The sequence below is a fragment of the Leptonychotes weddellii genome, chromosome 7 (assembly GCF_054177405.1).
Source record: "Leptonychotes weddellii isolate Sample4059 chromosome 7, ASM5417740v2, whole genome shotgun sequence".
Lineage (NCBI taxonomy): Eukaryota > Metazoa > Chordata > Mammalia > Carnivora > Phocidae > Leptonychotes > Leptonychotes weddellii.
This window is the reverse complement of record NC_138375.1, coordinates 86742389-86763274: the sequence shown is the minus strand read 5'-3', so window position 1 is coordinate 86763274 and position 20886 is coordinate 86742389. Positions and strand designations below refer to the sequence as shown.

General features: G+C 43.3%; 1 protein-coding gene across 1 annotated transcript in view; it reads left to right on the top strand.

Moving 5' to 3' along the window:
- The window catches only part of CMYA5 (cardiomyopathy associated 5), an 88679-nt gene extending 67803 nt beyond the window's left edge, over positions 1–20876 (top strand). Inside the window, exons 10-13 of the mRNA XM_031026558.2 lie at positions 11828–11961; positions 13170–13269; positions 14995–15168; positions 20003–20876. Coding sequence (XP_030882418.2) covers positions 11828–11961; positions 13170–13269; positions 14995–15168; positions 20003–20249 — 655 coding nt within the window. The 3' untranslated portion in view covers positions 20250–20876. The remainder of the gene's footprint in view (positions 1–11827; positions 11962–13169; positions 13270–14994; positions 15169–20002) is intronic.
- The last annotated feature ends 10 nt before the right edge of the window (positions 20877–20886 follow it).

Here is a 20886-nt window from a genome sequence, read left to right as displayed (position 1 = left end):
GCGAGTGAGTAACAATCAGGATTCAAACCCCATTTTGTCAGATTTCGAAGTCCAGGCTGCTAATTCCTGTTTAATGTCACTTAGGGGATTCCTGGGCCTTCTCGACAAAAACCCTTGGTGTCATGAGAATCTTGTATCAGCAGTGCCTGAGTCCCTGAGAATCTCTCCCACTGTTCTCCACCAGCAGTGAGGAAAACCCAGTTCTTTCTGAGGCAAAATCAGACTGTTAAGGAGTACTCTGAAATGACTCATCCTTGTTATGATATCGTCCCCGGCTGGCATTTGCATAAATAATATCAGCACAGTTGGATTCTTAAATCAGCAGAGATCTAGAACACCCGAGACCCAGTAGCCATCTCACTAAGGGAATTGTGATGTCACCTCATAAATGTAGCTACAGGGAGAAGAGAAAGGGGGGATGGACGGGCAAATGTCATTCATTGAAGGTCTTCAACATGCCAGGAACTGGGCTAAATCTCATTCAGCCCTCTCAACAATCCTAGGAGGGAGCTGAGGTGATGATCTCCATTAAATGAGATTCAAGGAGGTTAAATAATTTGGCCAAGGTAGTAAATGATGGAATGAGAATTTGGAGTTAGGATTCAAACTCAGATCTGTCTTATTCTCTCCATTAGTCGTAAACCTTGAGTTAGTACGTAGACTGAGTTAGTACATGGACTGTGTTAGCATACTTCAACAGCCTGACAACATGGAGTTATTATGTCTCCATGGTTTCTTTTGTCACATGAAAATCATAGATTTAAAGAGAGAATGCAGTACCATTATTCAAAACTTCGTTGATCAGTGTTTTTCCTTTTCCTGATCACCTTGGGACCCTCAAAATAAAACAAACAAAATGTTCATTTAGTATCAAAAATGATAAATACATTTCAAACAAATCCTTCTATCAAAGCCAAAGGAACCAATGACAGTTCCATTTGTAAGAAAAAAAAATGGCCATCCACTAATTTTATTAAGACAAAAATCGAGCTAATTAAAACATAAGGCTTGTCATTAGTTTATTCTATTTGAGACTTTGCCAGTGGGTTCATTTTTAATTTTTCCCATTAAAGGAGATCATCTGAGAGGCTGGATAAGCAGAAGTTCCTAGTAGTTCTAGAACAATACAAGGATCCTTGGTTAGGGAATGGATATAGTCCAGCGAGTTTAAAGTGAAGGGAAATTCCACATGCAGAGCCTTGTTGATAGTTTGGAGCTGTGTTGGAGATGGAGCTGTTTTCCAGTTAGGTGCTCAAAGACTCCTCAGTGCCAGGAGGTGGAATGGTGTGTCCAATCCACAACCCAGGGGTGACTCTCCAGCCTCTGGAGCCCTGCCGAGTCTGACAAAAAATTTAATTTCTTGAAGCAAGCACAAATTTGTTGGCCACAAATCATTGCCCTGTTCATTTGCTAAGTCTGTTGCTCTTGTACCATATTAGAGCCATCCCTCATCAATAGAAAAGGCTCAATGTCTTATACCCCAGGTTAGCATCAGGGGACTGGAATAATTCATCCTTAATCTCAGAGGCCCAGGGCCACAAAACTCATTTGTATCTCTTTTGGTTCTCCAATTTAAGAGTTCCAGAAGGAAGGAAAATTCTGCTCTTTGGGAGTGGCCATGCGCTTTAGTCTTTCAACTATCTGGTTCTTAAAACCAACTTGAAAGCATTCCTTACAGGGTCGGATAGTTCAAAACTCTATAAAACGTTATTAACTATTTAACTATCATCTATGTTGCTCTCTCTCTAACATAACAACTGTACACAGCTAGGCAGATAATAGAATTGATAAACAAGGAAACTTAAAACTTTATCACCTCTAGTCAACAAATGCAAATAATCCCTACTGTTCCATTCTATTAGAACCACATTGTTCACTTTGATTTTTTGCACAGCGGTGCATAATTAGAGTTATTCTGTGTCCTGGAAAGAACAGCAAGCCAAGAGTTGTCTGATCCCACTCACTTGTTGGCTGAGTGCAACTGCAAATGAAAATTTGCAGCCTCAGTGTCTGGGACAGTATCTGGCATATTGTAGCTACTCAATAACTATGTGTTACCTGAATGGGTTAATATCAATTAACACTGAACACATAATACTGATACCAATAAGAGAAGTTAGGCTGGATTTAAGGATAATCTCATTCAAAATGGGAACAAAATAACCATGCTAACAAAGTAGGGAAGAATGGTGAATGAGTTAATTTTAGTGCTTTGGATGCTTGGGTAGGAGATAGGACCAGCCTGGTCTGTGGGCTGGAAACTGGTTAATGGGTCACTCATAGAGAACAGCACTGATAATCTTGTTTAACCATTGGTTTCATAACCCTTTTATTGGTTCTGGGTTCTATCCAAAAACCCTGTGCTAAACCAGATCCAAAAATTGATCCAGAGGTCACTGCTGGGGAGTAAGGGGTGATCAAAGATTACTTCTTTTTGATGTGGCTAGGCTGGCTGGGTGAGGATGGGGACCTTATCTGTGTAGATATTCAATAAAGGTCTGTTTAATGAATGAATGAGGGGGGCGAATGAGGGGAGTAGCCAAACTCCTTTTGGTTTTGCCACTCTCACATCGTCTAACTGGCTGGAATCTCTGGTCTAACTGGTAGAGGAGAGCTGAGGACTAAATGAGTTCACATCTCTTTCTCACCCTCAAACCCTGAAAAGGCAGACAGCCTTAAAGGCTCCAGTCTGGAGTAGGAAGAGAAATTGAAAGGAAATTAAAAGAATGGAGAAAAGAATGAATAATAGGAACACACACACACACACACACACACACACACACTCTCAGGGCATTGATTACCCTTTAGATTGGGGAATCTGATTTTGGTTGCCAGAACAGAAACACAGTCATCTTCAGACCTGCATTCATTCTCCCAGTATGATGGCCTCTAAATATTCCGATTTAAGATCAAAGATGCTGGTTGAACTCTTATGGTGAGTGTTTGAATGGAATGAGCCTACTGAGCCCCCAAGTTCCATGACGTGGTATCTGAAATAACCAAGCAATTGCCTCCATTCCATAATCCTCACAGAAAGCACATTTGCATATTTTTGTGTGTGGGCACCATGGCTGGGTCCCAGCAGTCGGCCCCTGTTGGGATTGGGCGTGGGCAGGAGTGACAATCCCCGGCCTGTGTGTGGGGGCTGAGGGAGCTCCTACTCACCCTTTCCTGTTTTTCTTTGAATGCTCTCCTCAGGTTGGGTGGGCTCAAAACACTTTCAAAAATTTTCCACCGCTCGGCTGTTTCCTCAGCTGTTCTGTCTCTCCTGTGTAGAGAGAAGTCAGCAGAACTGTGGGTGGAGGAGGGAAAACTGAGAGAAATATAGTACAGGGATTAGCTGTGTGGGCTGTGCAGAGAGAAGCTGTGTACTGAATGACAAATCTGTGAGACTCAATACACCACAAAAGTAGTTGGTTGTGAACTTCCTGCTCCCCTCCCTGGCTGAGGCTGTAGGGGTGTGGAGACCTTCTCTGGGTCTCCTGCCCCAGAAGCATCCCCAGGGTGGGCTGGGCTCTGGTTGCCGGGCCCATAAGATCTCATTCTTCCTGCTTCCAGCTTTCAGGGCCACACGTGGTGGGGCAGGGACAGAAAAGTCTGTCACAGGTGGGTTTTCCAGCTGGGGACACCTGCAGCTCTGTCTGCGTATTAAGGACAAATAAGGGCGAGTTTTCTAATGAACTTAGTACCTGAGCAGGAGATGAAGAATCCCAGCATTTCTTTCTTTTTAAAAAAACTTTGTACTAAGTTTTCAGCTGGATAGGTGATGACCAATGGTCAACGGCAAATGATTTGACCTTCCCAACCTGTGGACAGAGGAGAGAGTTATTCCTGCCCCTTGCTTGCTTTTCGGGGTGACAGGAGGATCGCTGGCATGAATGGGCCAAAATTCATGAGTATTCAACAGCTAATAACCAATCTTTTTATGGTATTGTTTTCCTGACCCGGGTGATATCCCTCAGCAGGGAGCCTTTGGGAGAGAGAGCTCTGGGATGATTTCCACCCCTCCCCGCCCCAGGAATCTTGACATTCAGCTTTTCCTAAATGAAATCTTTCTTCCAAAATGAATCTGATTTAACTGTGATCATTTAGAATCCTATATACCTCCTGGTTGTGTAGTAAAACTTCAGTCAATGAAAACCCAGGCTATTCCTTCACTTCTAACTTATGTTCTGTCAATTTCCAAAAGTATTCAAGTTGTTCACATTAAAAGACCCAGACATAATAGAACCACTAGAAACACTCCTGTAAGAACAAGAGCCAGATCATGCAGGGGTGAAGAGATCGTATCAGAAAGGCCAGGTTAAGAACAGTAGCTCAATGGAACAGAAAATTTAAATCTGAACTTCCTGGTAGCTAAGGTGAAAACAGGAGAGAGGGGGAGACAGCAAGAGGGAGAAAGAAAGAGATTACATAACTCATCTTTTTATAAAAAGGAAGCATAACATTTCACTAGGAGACAATTATATTTCTTGACATTCAGCTCTAAGATGAATTTTTCATGTAGATCTTTATATAAGGGCTATTGAACAAGATAATAGTGATTGTCTTTAAGAGCAGTTTTACAAAAGACGCAAAAACATTCCTGATGTAATCATTTTTAAACTGGATCTGAAAGCGTAAAGTTAAATCACCATTCCGGGCAGGCAGTTCTATGGGGACCTCAAGTAATTGTCCACATATGTGGGCCTTGGAGTGGTAAAGGAGATCTTGGAGAATCCAGCAGAGTGGATGTTACTAGGCTCCTGGGATTCTCTGCCTGAAATAGATATGGTATCATTCAGGCTCTGGAGGGGAACTACAGAGAAAACAAAAATCCAGAATCATTCTGCTGGAATCCTTTGGCTCACTTGGATTTTGTGAGAGATCTAATTACAGAAAAGCCTAAGTCTCATGGTTGGCAGCATTCAACCTTGTGTTTCTATGCTATTATGAACTAATAGTGATGTTTAGTTAACACCGAACCTCGTAATATCCTCATTTATCAGAAGAAAAATAGTCCTGTTCAAAAATTTTTATTTACCAAGTTTTAAGAACAAAAATCAATATGTAAAGAATCTTCTTCTTCTTAATCCTGATTTAACCAAAATGTTTCATCTTAAAACACAAAGTTCCATGTTTACAGGTAGTTAAGCCTTTTAAAAATGGCTTCCAACAGCAACAGTTAGTTCTTGCGTTCAGTGGGACAGTTGGATAGCCATACATGGATTTTTCTTCTTTTTCCTATTCCTCCCCTGCCCACCTCTCCCCGCCCCCCATCTTATGAGTATGTTTCCTAACTGATCATAAAAATCACCTGGCTGCTTGTAAAATCTTAGACTCACAGGCCCCCTTAAGAGGTTCTGATTCAGAAGGTCTAATTGTGTCCTTGCAGGTTTGGGGAACGCTACTTTACTGGCCCAGCAGTGTACTCTGTTCACAGTTCTCACTGAATGGTGTTGACTGCTTGGCTGAATGTGGGTACGGCCAACAGGAATGCTAGCAAGAACCCACTGTGTTTTCCACAAACAATTCATCTTCAGCCATCTGTCGAGCACTGCAGTAACAGCACCATCCGTAGGCTGCTGCCAGGAGTGATGGCACTGGATTCCTCCATATTGTTTGTACACACACCGCCCCCCCTCCTCTGGGGAGAAAACATGCTTAAATCTAGGTATTAGACACGGCAGTGCAGAGGCAGTCCCTCCTCAGGGTTACCAGCCCCTCAGATGACCTGAAGCCTGTGTACACTCCTTGCTTCCGCCCCACACAAATTGTCGAAGTATCGAATTCCTAGAGAAGCTACTTTACAAAATTCAAATTAATGTGTGCTCTGCAAACACGTTCAACCAACTCCTGAGCTTGTAATACAGCTCTAAAAGTTAATTATTTAATTGATTTTGGGTAATATGTACACATGGCACAAATTCAAAGATACAAAAGGGATACAGTGGAAGTCAAGTCTCCTTTCTGTTTATCTGTCACCTACCTGATCAGTTTTTCTCCCTGGAGGCAATTACTATTACCTGATTCGTATTTATCCTTCCAGGTAGGCTGGGTATATACAAACATCTATATTTTTTTTCAACAAATGGTAGCATCCTGTAGATATTCTACCACCTTCCTTTTCTTGTTTAAAAATATTTCTTGGTGAGTATCCTAAACCAATGCATTTAGAACTGCCTCAATTTTAAAAACAATTCCATTATATTCTGCTTTAAAAATATAATTTGATTTATTTGACCAATTGAAAGGTACTTAAGCTGTTTCCATTTTCTTGCTATCACAAACAATGCTTCAGAAAAAACCTTGTATATCATTTCACACATGTACCAGGATATATGTAAGATAAAGTCCTAGAAATAGATTGGATAAATGTATGTACATTTTGGATTTTGATAGATATTACCAAACTCTTTCCATAGAGGCTGTAGTTGTTACACACAGGATAGCAGCATATAAGAGTGCTTCCTTGCCTACACAGCGTATGATAAAACTTTTGATCTTTGACACTTGATAGGTGGAAGATGGATTCTTATTATAATTTCAGTGTGCATTACTATTATTAGGTTGAACATCATTTCATATGTTTCAGAATCATGTACTTCCTTTCTGTGAACTGCTCATTTCCTGTATCTATTTTTTTCCTGTTGGACTGTAGGTTTTTTTCTTATTGATTTGTAGAAGCTCTTTGTTTTTTAAAGAACATTAGCCCTCATCTACAACATGAGTTGCAAATTGTGTTGAAAATTTTTTGCCATGCATATTTTTTTATTGATGTGTAGTTGACATACAATATTATATCAGGTTCAGGTATATAACATAGTGATTCAACATTTATATACCTTATGAAGTGATCATAATAAATCTAGCTATCATCTGTTAGCATACAAAGTTATTACATACTATTAGCTACATTCCCTATACTGTACATTGTATCCTCATATCTTATTTATTTTATAACTAGAAGTTTGTACCTTTTCATTCCCTTCCCCTATCTCACCCATTCCCCCCGCCCAAACATGGCAACCATCAGATTATCCTCTGTATTTATGAGTCTGTTTCTGTTTTGCTTTGCTTGCTCATTTTTTTTAGATTCCATATACAAGTGAAATCATACAGAATTTGTCTTTCTCTGTTTGACTCATTTCACTTAACTTTATACCATCTAGCTCTATCCATGTTGTCACAAATGGCAAGATCTCATTCCTTTTTATGGCTGAGTACTATTCCAGCATGAGGTATATCTGTATCTAGGGCTAGATCTGTATAGAGATATATCTCACATCTTCTATAACCCATTGGTGGACACGAAGGTTGTTTATATATATCTTGGCTATTGTAAATAATGCTGCAGTGAACATGGGGGTTCAGATATCTTTTCAAGTTAGTGTTTTTGTTTTTCTTTGGATAAATACCCAGAAATGAAATTGCTAGATCATATGGTTGCTCTGTTTTTAATTTTTTGAGGAAACTCCATACTGTTTTCCACAGTGGCTGCACCATTTTGCATTCCCACCAAAAGTGTAAGGGGGTTCCCCTTTCTCCACATCCTCACCAACACTTGTTATTTCTTATCTTTTTGATACTAACTATTCTAACAGATGTGAGTGGTAGCTCACTATGGTTTTGATTGGCATCTCTCTGCTGATGAGTGATGCTGCATGTGCCATGGATATTTTCAAATGTTAATTTAGTTGAATTTATCAATCTCTTTTTAAAATAGCTTTAATTTTTGTCTCATATTTAAAAATCCTCTTTCTCATGTTTTTTGTAGTATCCAATGATTTAATTTTTAAAAACTAGATCTTTTATCATCTGAAATTTATTTCAGTAGAAAGTGTGAAATTAGTAATCCAACTTTATTTTTTAAGTATGACTATCCAACTGTCCCACTAAGAAAACCCATCATTTTCCCTTCTGATTTGAAATACTTCCATTATTATACATTCAAGAGCCTGTGTTTGGCTCTATTCCTGACCTTTAGAATGTGTAATCTGTTCTATTGATCCATCTATTTATGCCCCAGTGCCATGCAGTCTTCATTATCATAGCTTTATGATTTAGAATTCTTGGTAGGTTAGGTTGCCCCTGCATGACTTTTTTTTTTTTTTTTAAGATTTTATTTATTTATTTGAGAGAGAGAGAGAGCACAAGTGGGGAGGGGAAGAGGGAGAGGGAGAACAAATCTGAAGCAGACTCGGGGCACAGAGCACAGAGCCTGAGGCGGGACTCCATCCCACGACCGTGAGACCGTGACCTGAGCTCAAACCAAGAGTCGGATGCTTAACCGACTGAGCCACCCAGGCACCCCTATGACTTTTTTTTTTTTAATTTTATTATGTTATGTTAATCACCATACATTACATCATTAGTTTTTGCCCTATGACTTTTTCATGTCTGTAACTCCAACTTACGGGAACGCTATTAGTATTTTCCCATTAAGCATTAGGTCCTAATGGTTTTTTACTTCATAAAGACCCTTTTCAATTCCCATGTGAAATGATTTTTGCCCCACTGTGCATGGTTAGTTGTGTCAAACTTTTCAGTTGTGTCTTGCGAAAACTAAAGAATGAAAGGTCTCAAGCTACAAAGGCCTTCATAATATTGGGCAGACGTTGCCTCCTAGTGGCTTCCACTCATTAGCCTTCTGAAACAACAGAAGAGGGGAACGGTCTCATTTATGATTTCGGATTTCTGAGGAGACAGTGGGACTCCTTGAAATAGTTTCTCTCTGCTTTACAGCACTGGAGTTTAACAAATGTCCTTTGTCCTACCAATGGAGAGACAAGCAGGTTGAGAGTCTTTCAAAGGCCTACTGGGCACAGAGCGCTGGGATTGTACTCTGTGGTACGCTTATGCTCCACTGGCAATCAGCGAATTGCTGCTGAGTCAGGGTTTCTAGATGCTTCCTTGCCCTCATGTTCCTGAAAACTGCACATATAGAGCCATCTCTTTCCAATGCACTGTGGCACTTGTAGGGAGAATTCCACACCTATGACCCAAAGTGACTCCGTTTGGGTCACATTTCTTACTGTCTTTTGAATTTTACTCTTGGCTTAAGCCTTCTAACATAGTCAGATCAGTCATGTTACTGATGAGGCTAACATCCCTTCTTACCTAAGCATCAACAACCTGCTGTGTTTCCATCTGTGGTGTCATCACTTACCTCAATTTGGATATTCTTTGAATCTTAACCCTACTGCAAACTATACTTTGAGTACGGTATGTGGATTCAGGTGCAGTTATGACATTTTTGTTTTTGAAATTAAAAAAATTATAATCTGTGGAAGGGTGCTCCTCTTCAGATTTCAAATTCCAAATTTTTTTTTAAAGATTTTTTAATTTATTTGACAGAGAGAGAGACAGCGAGAGAGGGAACACAAGCAGGGGGAGTGGGGGAGGGAGAAGCAGGCTCCTGGCTGAGCAAGGAGCCTGATGCGGGGCTCCGTCCCAGGACCCCGGGATCACGACCCGAGCCGAAGGCAGATGCCTAATGACTGAGCCACCCAGGTGCCCCCAAATTCCAAAATTTTTAAAGTTTTCATTTGGCTAAAAAGCAGGGAGAGCTAATATGAGGACTTTTATGATATTCAAGTGAGATCAGACAGTGAAAAGACATGGAAGTAAACCATTGGTCTGTGAGCTTTTTTGCTTTGTTCCTGGTGCTGGAACATAAGATGGCAACCTGTCAACAATAAAACTCTAGGACATCTCATGTTACTTTCGTTCTCATGCCTGGTGCTTTTATTTCAGATTCAGTGAGGGTATTGTGCACATCTGTCAAGTCTGCACGACCTGTCCATACACTGAAAGCAGGATCTGATCGCATATTCTGACTTCAATACCATATAAACCTTTATTCTTTCAATGAGTGATAAGACATAGGATGCAGTTGACCATATATATGGAATTCTTTCCTTGACACCCTTCATAAAACTGAAAAGCAAACACTTACCCCTAAACCAGTATTTTTGGTATTTAACAACCTCCTCGTGACAAAATGAAGCCAGCGTGTTATATCCCTTCTCTGGAGCTGAAATTTCCTCACCTAGTCTTGCCATTCCCGCTCCCTACCCCCAGACTTCAGGGTAATAGGGCCTGGACGTGTGATAAGTGATTGATAGACATTTGTTTAATGGGTGAATGAAATAAATTCGGTTCAGGCGCTAGTATGCTTACGGAAACAATAATTTTACTGCTTGTTATAATGAATGTACATTCAAACCATCTCTTCAGTCATCAATTCAAATAAGATAAGCAATACATCCACCCCAGAATAATATTCTAGGTATCAGTTGGGAATTACATTCTCAATCAAAGGACATGGTTTTTCATTAACTAACTGAAGCATAATTAGTTGTCACCGAACATGTGGCTCAATGATTCTGGTGCGGCTAAAGATAGTACTTGCGGAGGACCTGGTCCGGTGGTAGGTTCTGAAATAACAACCACTAATGTTGGAGGAGTTTCCAGCCGCCTCTTTCAGGCAGGACGCGAAATAGCGCATGCTCAAACAGACACCGTCTGGTCCCCGCCCCTACCCCCTTCTTTCCGAGGAACAGACTGGGTGTTTTTTCACTTTTGGACATGGTGGGGGCGGGCACTGTGACCTTTCTGCTTTTAAAAACCTTTCAATTAGTTTGTTTTCTCAATCGATGATGCTTTTTTCCTTTTTCTTATTCTCCATAGTGTTGTCTAAGGCAGTGTACTGAGAAGTGCAATAGTCAACAGAAGTAGAAGTGACCTGAAGAAAAATCTTTGATTCTGACACTTTGTAGTACATTTGTTAGTAACAAACGCAAAGAAAAACGAAGACAAATAAGCAAATAAACATTTAAAAAACCCCTATCCTTCTGAGGATGGACAGGAAGGGTGTTGTACTGTTGTTCTCACTGACCGTTATCCCACGCATAGCTCCCGGGAACAGGGCCCAGGCACAAGCACTCATATTAGGAATTCTTTCATTGGTAAGGAGCCTGCCTCCTACCTCTGCCCAAAGCCTCGCCAAATGGAGGCTGAAAAAAGGAGCAGTTGAGTAATTTATCTGTATAAATGCTCTAGGCCATGATATCAAGCAGATTAAAGAGAATAGAAAAGAGGCACAAGACTCCTTCAGTTCCCCGGCAAGTTCAGAGAGCTCCATCTTCAAATGCAGCAAGTCTCTATGTGTTTAAATGGTTTGGCTGTGACAAGCCGCTGCCAATTAGACACCTACTACCAGTACTTTTGTTTTAATATACAGGGGAGATTAAGAAATAGCACCTTTGGAAATTTTCTTGGGCAATTAGAACTCTGTTCTCTTGCTGGGATTAAGCTCGCCTTAAAAGGTACAGTCTTCTCTAGGGATCTTCTGTTTCTTTAACTTTAGTGGCTTTTGTATGATGGCTGTGTCCAAAATCATCACTCACCTTAAGTTTTCTGCTCTTCCTGATCTTCTAATTAGATAACTAGCATCCTTTGTATTATTGATGGTTTAACATCACCTTAATCCAGAAGTGCCCTCGGAGGCAAAAGTTGATAGAGAAAATAATACAGTCTTAGAGACTCACTAACCACAAAATTAGTCTGTTTTCTGAATTTAAAAAAAAGGTTTGGTTTATTTCACAGAGCATTCTGGAAGGCATATATTTGACAAAGTTGACAAAGGTAGAAGTGATTTGACAAAGTAGTCTTAGTGGACCAGGACCATTTTATAGAATCTGGCTTGCTAACTCAGTGGTTGCCAAGAGGGAAAAATTAGTTATTTGTTGTTAATAAAAGATGTTCATTCATGACAGGATTGAAATATGATGAGTTATTTTAGCATGTGACCTTATATTTAAAGTTATTTCTCTTTTGTATTTAGGTCATTCTCTGGAATTAAAGGACTCCAGCTGAAAGTTAACCTCCAACCCAATGACAATTACTTTTTCTACGTGAGAGCCATCAATGCCTTTGGGGCGAGCGAGCAGAGTGAAGCTGCTCTCATTTCCACCAGAGGTACTTTCTCCTTCACATGCGCTACTACTTCCAAGCCTTTCCATTCCTTCCCTCTAGAAGGCCACTCTAGAAGGCCACTTCTTAAAGCCTCAACCTCTTGGCAGTGCTGGGTTTTTGGCATGAGGATCCAAGATGGGTCAAAGACCAAGATGTTTCTTTTTCTGGTTTAAGAGGTTCTCAACCTTGGCTACCCATTAGCAATTAGACAGGGTACTTAAAAAATACTGGTGCCCAGCCCCCACTCCTGGAGACCCTGATCTAATTGATCTGGAGATGGTTTTTGACATGTGTTTTTAATCTCCCCAGATGATTCTTGTTTGGCTCACAATGAGCTATAATTAGTGGGTATGTTTTGAGTGTATGTTAGGGACAGTGGGATGGGGATATTCTTCTTTTATTACACTGTAAACTCCATGAACAAGCTTCCAGTATTATTCTTCTGTTTATTTTTGGTGCTTAGCACATGGTTTGTGCCAATTAATGTTTGTTGAATAAATGAATGAATAACTTAAGGAAGCGATAAAGCTGTTCAGTGACATTTTGGAGAAAATTGCCAAATGATGCCAATAAAAAAAATGCTTGGCTGTTCTCAATTATTGTGAAAAGAAGTGAGAAATGGCAAGGTGATCATTTTCTTATCTTATCCTAGACCCAAAGATGGCAGAAGATTGACGGTGGTACATTAAGTGATTTGCTTAACCAGCCAAAACTTGTGCACAGGCCTTGTTTGTGATGTGGTCAGGGCCAGCCTGATGTTGCTGAGAGAAGACATGAGAGCTGCCTGCCCAGAAATATTCCCCCTGGTCCCAATACGGTGCCCGCACCTTCCACTGTTAGAACCACTCCTTTAGCTTGCACCAGATTCAGGTTCAGTAGGTCTGGGACGGGGCTGGAGATTCTGCATTTCTAGGCTAGTTTCCGGGGGTTGTAGATGCTGCTGGTCCAAGGAGCAGCGTACTTTGCATAGCAGAGGGAGGGAGCTCTTGTACAGGAGGTGACCTGCAGCCCCGGCTCGAGGTAAGCAGCCGCTGACACTCACGAGTGCCTTAGCATGGATGAGATTTGCAGCCTGCGGATCTGAAAACACTTGAGAGGGACAGTTTGATGTCAGGGGAGAGGAAGAGTAAGGTCTGAAATGTGGTGCTTGACCCAGGGACAGCACTTACCATTGTGGTAATGTTATAATCCTATTTTCTTCACTGCGACAGGAACCCGATTTCTTCTGTTGAGAGACACAGCTCATCCTGCTCTGCAGATTTCCTCGAATGGCACAGTGATCAGCTTCACTGAGAGGAGACGGTTGACAGAGTAAGTAGGGGGAGGCCCCTCGTGCCTCAGCAGTGGAGTTTTCTGACATGTGTCCTTCTGGTGTGGCCTCCCCTGAGCATATCCTTGGTTTAATGGACATGCCTGGGAGTGTGGCATCGAATATCAACACGAGCACACCCATTCGGTTCCATTGCGGTTCAGCACGAGGGAAAAAGTGACAGCAGTTCCTAAGTCGGAGCCAAGCGTCCGTATTTGTATTGCAAACACAGGCACAGATGGTTGTATTTAAAACATCGGCTGTTTTCGGGTGCCATCTCTACTTTAATGAAAAAGGAGTCCAGGCTAATTCTTCCTTTATCTTCAATAGCAGACCAGGTTTTGCGTCCGACCACTCGAGAAGAAACAGAGGAGAATGACATTCTGTTGAGTTTCTGGTTCTGGCCACATGTAGGACTTTCAGATTTTCAGACTTTCTTGTCCCTCCCCACCCGGTGGCTCCCACAGAAAAGAGCATTAAAGAGCTGAAAGCTGAGGGCACCGTGGGGAGACGGCTCTGCAATTTGCCAGCTATCTCTCCTGGTCATTTTGAGCGTCAGAACAGTCATGTGGGAGAAAGTCGGTGAAAGGCTTTGGAAAGTGTAAAAAAAGTGATTTCAAAAAATCAGAAAAGAAAAGAAATAGACTGGAAGTTGGTAAGAGTTCATAGCTAGTAACTGATGATAACTGTAATGTATCTCATAGAATTTTATTTATTAGTAATCCGAAAATTAGCTCATACATATCAGGCAGCCAGGCTGTGCTCAGGGAGCGAGGGGCTGTCAGTATCCACCTCTTTGGAAGGAGGTTATTGGGTAAAGACATGAGAAAGTGAAATACATTCCTTTGCATTAATCATTTTCTCATCTGTTAAAAAGGAGAGGGTGCTGACTGAGTATTAACACTGCTTAAATTAAAAACGCTTCCTTGCTGTCTCAGCCTTTTCAAAGCAGAGGGGAGCAATACATGCAAACAAGGTCACCCATCCGCAGTCCAGAGTGCTTGGGTTCATTTCCCAGTGCCTGTTCTAAAAATAGCTAAGGCGAGACAAAAGGAGACCTTTCACCAACCTCTCAGGTACCCTGCTACAATCCGAGGAGGCCAGAGTCCCCAAGACTGTTGACCACAGCTTCTGCCAAGCACACTCATCACACCTTGTCAGTTCTATGCTCTGCTCTGGCCTCCCCAGCTGTCTTGGCGCTCAAGAGCTGCCCCTCATTCGGTCTCTGTGCCCAGTAAGGTCAGCAAACACGGAAGGGAACTCACTGTTAAAGAAGATGTTGGAGACTCCTCCTCCTCCTCCTCCCCCGCCATCTTCAGGTTTTGGAAAAAAAAACTTTGCAGGTTATGCTCTCTTGGAACCCCGCCTGCCTTCCTCATATTTCCTCACTCTCCTTGAAAGCAGAGATGGTGCCCTTTCTTTTTCTCTCGCAATTATTCTGGTTATTTCCTGGTTCTTAGCTCCCTCCAGAGATGCAGTGCACTAGACATGCATGTTGTACGTGGCAGTGGTAATACGCCAAATGCAGGTTGAGAGTTTGTGGAGTTCTGGGCTGGTCAGGTCAAAGTTGGGGGCACAATGAACAACAAATGTCTTTAGTCAAATTCCAGCGGTTTCCCAGGATAGAGTCCTGCCTAAACTGTGCGCGACCTTGTGCATGTTGGTGTTTATGAGAGCAAAGCTGGTGATTCCTGTGCTAGGCTTAACTGCATCCACTTCGTCCGCAGCATCCCGTCAGTGCTGGGCGAGGAGCTGCCTGCGTGCGGGCAGCATTACTGGGAAGCCACGGTCACGGACTGCCCGGCTTACCGACTTGGCGTCTGTTCCCGCTTGGCGGTGCAGGCTGGTGCCCTGGGACAAGGGGAGACTTCGTGGTACATGCACTGTTCTGGGCCGCAGAGGTACGTTGGAGCCCTGCCCTCCCTTCTTGGTCAAAGGGTCACGAGTTGCTGCATAGGCAGAGGTCTCTGAGGCACCTAACAAAATAGAATGCCACTTCCCTGCCCAGGTCTGAGCCAATAAAGAAAGAAAACAAAAGCGTCAACAGTAGGAAAACTAAACTATTACTCCGATTACTGAGGAAGCCAGTTTTAGTGAGTGTGGTTCATATCTGAGGGAAAAAAGGTTTCTTTTCTTTCTTTCTTTCTTTTTTTTTTTAAGATTTATTTCTTTATTTGAGAGAGTGAGCATGTGCATGCGTGCGCACCCTCAAGCTGTGGCAGAGGGAGAGGGAGAGAGAGAATCCCGAGCAGACTCCAAACTGAGTGTGGAGCCTGATGCGGGGCTCGATCCCATGACCCTGAGATCATGACCTGAGCCCAAACCAGGAGTCGAAAGCTTAATTGACTGAGCCACCCAGGCACCTTGGGAAAGGAGGTTTCTTATATTGAACCCTTTTAATAGACTTGTACCCACCCAGACCCTAGGCCAGGCCAGCTTCGGCACCCTGCAGGGCAGAGTTGGTCCCTGGAGAACAAAGAAGGATAGGTGCTTCAGCGGGAAGCCCATACTCCAGAGATAGGGAAAAGGAAGGAACCTCCAGGCCACGCATGGGCAAGTTTTCCTTCTCAACTCACTTCGGGATGGGGAGGGGACAAGGGTAATACTAAAGAGCTCCTTCCACAGAGGAGTCAACAAGAGTGAGAAAACAAGTGGGTCCCCAATACCTTCCCCTCATTGGTTTATATCAGGAAATGGTAAAATCTAGCCCACAGACCAAATATGACCACTGCCTGTTTGTAAAATTGTATTAATAGTTTTATTGGAATGCAGTCATCTCGTTTGTTTACATGTTTTCTGTGGCCGCTTTTGCATTACCACGGTGGAGTTGACTAGTTGTAACAGAGACCAAATTTGGACGCCCAAAGCCTAAAATATTTACTATCTGCCCCTTTACAGAAAAAGGTTGCTAACTGTTTAGTTGGTTAATGTGAAGAAACCATAACCTATGTTAGTCTGAGAGAGCTAAGGCAAGCATGGGATGATCTGAATATGCTCACAGGGTGGGCTTTCTTAGAAACCTGACTTTAGTCCTGGCCCCATCCTTGACTAGCCTCCTACGGGCTATTCGCTGGAAGTTCAGTGAACCCTTAGAGCATGCCCGAAAGGCCTCATCTATCTTGTCAGGGGACAGTGACACCTGGCTGCTACATTTTTGGGTTGTGAGGATCACATAAAGACAGGTACAGGGAAGAGTCTTGAAATTGTAAAGTATCATAAAATATGAGGCATTATTCAAATGTAATGTTTTAAAAAGGAAGACTTCGATGCTCACAAGTTCCCAGAAAAGGGCCCACAGATTGGGATTTTGCATATCTCTGGCTGCACATTTCTCCCTGCATCCTACTTGACACAGTTTAATTTTCTGACATGGTTCATAAGGACACTATCTCCCAGAGCTATTTAAAGTCACATTTCATCAAGTCAGAGCAATTATGATAATTGATGTTCATTGCTGCGCAATGCTTAAGGACCTAGCCCCTACCCAGAGTAGAAAATCTCTCAACCCCAGAGTTTATAATGAATAGATTTAGAATTAGAACTAGAACTAGATACAGATTTCATAAAAATTTTCCTAGACCTTTAAAACCCCCAAACCAAAGACTAGCCTCCAGTAACAAATTCCTGGACTCTAGAAAACAGAATTATATCTTGTCAACAGGTTCAACAAGCTTGGTCTTTCAGGCCCAGACTAGGCCCCGTGGATTCGGGGAGGAAGAGTGTGCCTATTGGTGTGCTCCCAGCACAGAGACGTCAGGCCTCAAGTGCCTTCACTTCATGTTTCAAATAGAGCACCCCTGGCTTTAGGCACTGTAAGAACCCCTGTGGCAGACCCCCCCTCTGTGTTTCACTTTTCTGGCTTCATGATTTTAAACCAAACTGTATTACTCTTGACTCTATTTGCATAGAATCCAAGCATTAAGATGTCACAATTGGAAAGGAGAAATGGAGAGTCTGAGGAATCGATTGGACTTCTTCCTGTCCACTCCTAGACTTTCTCCCCTTGTTCAGAGCCTTCTCACCTCCTCTACCAGGTCCACCCCAGCCACCATGCCTGAACCCTCCAGGGGGAGGTCTGCACCCAACCCACACTATCCTGTGTGGCACAACTGGCAGATTTTTCTAGAACATCCTTTTCATCACGTCCCTTGCTTTTTTGCTCAAAAATCTACAACCATCAACAGTGATATCAACTTTCAGGTGGGACCACGGTAAAGAGAGGAATCCAGGACTAATGTGACCAGGAAGAGGGATGAGGAGCTCTGGGGGGAGTAGCCACCAGAGCTAAAAGGGGTCTGGACTCAGTCTGGGCCAGTAGTGACATTCACGGGGGTGGGCCCACCTCGGCCTGGGGACTCCAGGACAGCAGTTCCAGGGTCACACAGGTGTCTAGAGTCAGGCTTTTGAATGCTCTTTGAAAAGACACCAGCAGTCCCAGGAAGGGGCAGGCAAAACCTGGGCAGGGAGTCTGGCCCCAGGCAGACAGGCTTGGTTTCAGGCCAGAGTGCAGGTTGGAGAAGGAACTAATGTGCTGGATAGGAAATGGAGGCAGACGTAGGACAGGGCAGATTCCAGGCCCTGCAGACCTGGTGGAGCCAAGGCTTCGAGGAATGTCTCTCCCTCCTCGGCCTCCATGGTGGGGATCGGCTCAGGGACTGATTGGGGCTGGGCCTGTGAGCACCAGGGGCCTTCTAAGCAGGGCTGGGGAAATGGCTCGTTTGGGCATTCCGAACCTTCCAGACCAGTGCTGTGCAATCAGACATTCTGTGAAGATAGAAAAATGGTGTCACAGGGGCACCTGGGTGGCTCTGTCGGTTAAGTGGCTGCCTTCGGCTCAGCTCATGATCCCAGGGTCCTGGGATCAAGCCCCGCATCGGGCTCCCTGCTCAGTGGGAAGTCTGCTTCTCCCTCTGCTGTTGCTGCTCCCCTTGCTTGTGCTCTCTCGCTTGCACTCTCTGTCTCTCAAATAAATAAATAAAATCTTTAAGAAAAAATGGTGTCACAGATGGCTACTGAACACTTGAAATGTGGCTAGTAGGACGGAAGAACTGGACACTGAGTTTAATTTAATTTTAATTAATTTGAATGTCAGTGGCCACATGTGGCTAGTCGGCAATTGTGATGGACAGGGCAGGTCTAGATCCTGGCCCCTGACTTACCTATTCATGTCATGTCCGCCATGTCCTCTCCGAACCCGTCGGGCAGATGGTGACGTTCTCCATGACCTTGCTCATTTGGCCACCTCGTCATTTCTCCCACTGCCCCTGCTGGCTGGATCTCTCCCTCCTTCTTTCCCACCTGTCCAGTTCAGACCTGTTCCTTTTGGCTGAGTATGAGCCCCTCTGCTCCCAAAGCCTTCCATAAGCGCCCCATCTACACTGCTGCTCCCCGAGGCGGCCGCCTTTGTGTTCTGGGCCTTCAGACCCCTCATTAGCATGGCACCGGAAAGGGCCTTTGTCATTGTGCGAGCCTTGCTTACTTTCCCATCCCCGTGAACCTCTGCCCTGTCCCAGCACAGCTGCCAACTTGCCATTCCCTAAACACACCTGCACTCGAGCTTCTGGGCCTTGAAGACATCATAGGCCTTCAAGGTCCTCGGCTCTCTCGGCCACACCAGAGTCACTCACTTGCTCAGAGTCTAAAGGCCTCATCAGCCCCAGTGCTGCTGAGCTTTCACCCCTCAGACTCACCATCCTCACAGACCTTTCCCTCATCTCCTCTCTCTCATTTCTCCCCTTCCCCGCTTTCAGGGCTCCAGCCTCTGTTTCTCAGACTGCCAGGAAAAAACACCAAACTTACGTTACTTTTTGCACAGAGCAATTTAGGTTCTTCTGTTCCAGCAATTTCCCCTTCCCAGCCCGGTCTCAAAACATTAATTCCACAACCACACAGGTCCATTAAATGTGTTTATGAACACTTTTCCAGTCTGTGCCCTGAGATGGAGCCTCAGCCCGAGTCCACATTTAAATGATCAACAATATTTTCCTCTCTGGTCAGGAGGGCCTGGGCTCCCCAAGGGCAAGGACAGTGCTCTGTGGTCCTTCATATCCCCCCATCCCCCCGAGGGCCTAGCAAAGTCCTGGACTCACAGATACGCCCAATGAATACTTGCTGAGTTCAATTTATTTGAATCGAAAAGAGAAATGACAGGCAACCCCCCTGAGTTGCAAGGCTGCAGAAAACATTCAGAAGATGAAAAGGAAAGTCGGTTCAGGTTAGGGGGAGCCTCTACGAAGAATAAAGTTGGGCAAAAATAATGAAATTTTTTTCTTGAACTTCATAAAGGCCCTTATGTAAGTTACTAATAAATTTTTAAGCTGTAAAATTAATACATTTTATGGAAGGCAAGCCTGCAGTACTTTTTCAGATACATGGCAGCCTCAGAGGAGTTTTATTCAAAAGAATGACACACCATGAATGCGGTAGTTAAAACATGTGGGCAGCTGGGAAAGAATTAGAATGTTGAGAAAAATCACAAGGGAGGCATATGCTGGTTATTCTGGGACCGCCTCCTAATGTAGAAGGAGCAAAATTATTAAAAATGCTTGTCTGTTGCGATGAGCTATGCATTTTAGCATCTAGGAGGGATCTGGCTAAAGGATTTGGGACATTTATGGCAGCTCATTATTGTAAAGTGAAATTAATCACTGAAAAATCGGTTATCTCCAAGTGATTTTCTTCACCGTGGCCTTTCAAGATTTCCAGTGTTTAATTCCCCATTCTACTTCATTTCAGATACACATTCTTCTACAGTGGCATAGTGAGCGATGTCCATGTGACTGAGCGTCCCGCCAGGGTGGGCATTCTGCTGGACTACAACAACCAGAGGCTTCTCTTCATTAATGCTGAAAGTGGACAGTTGCTCTTCATCATCAGGCACAGGTTCACTGAGGGCGTTCACCCTGCCTTTGCCCTGGAGAAACCTGGCAAATGTACTTTGCACCTGGGGATTGAGCCCCCAGATTCTGCAAGGCACAAGTGATCATTGGCTTTCAGAGTTTGCCAGAGCAATCATTCACATTTCAGGGGTCTGTTGTTCTTTCCCTCGGGTGCTATGTATTATTCAAAACGTCTCGCACACATTCACACTAATGGTCGCTGCATGCACAGCGCTCAGCACGTGAGCACAACCACCAAGGAAACCTTGACTTTCTAGGTAGCATGTGAGTAAAGAGGATGGAAGAACAGCCTCCGCCCTTTGCCTTCTATATGTGTGAGTGCTTCCCTAAATTGAAAGGATTTATGCCTGACTTGGGAACCAAAGCAGAGAAGTGGTCTTCCACCTGTTGTAGTGGCAAAAGACATCCTCGGATGGACAGGTCTGAGTGAGGGGAAGGCTGTGTTAGTCCTACATCTCTGACAAGAATCATGGGCTTTTTCCCTACAAGAGAGGTCACCTCACTCCACTAAAGGATGATGTTTTCTAATCACTAGAGAAGGTATTTTAACTGTTCTAAGTTGACAACAAACTCTTTTGTAATAAGAAAAATCTTATTAATATGTACTGTAGAACATGAGTCTCTTTTCCCCGAAATTTAAATGTAGACAAGTGCTAGGTATTAGAAATTTCCATTTTGTTAAATAAATGCTTAGAGTCTATAAAACAAAACATGTTATAT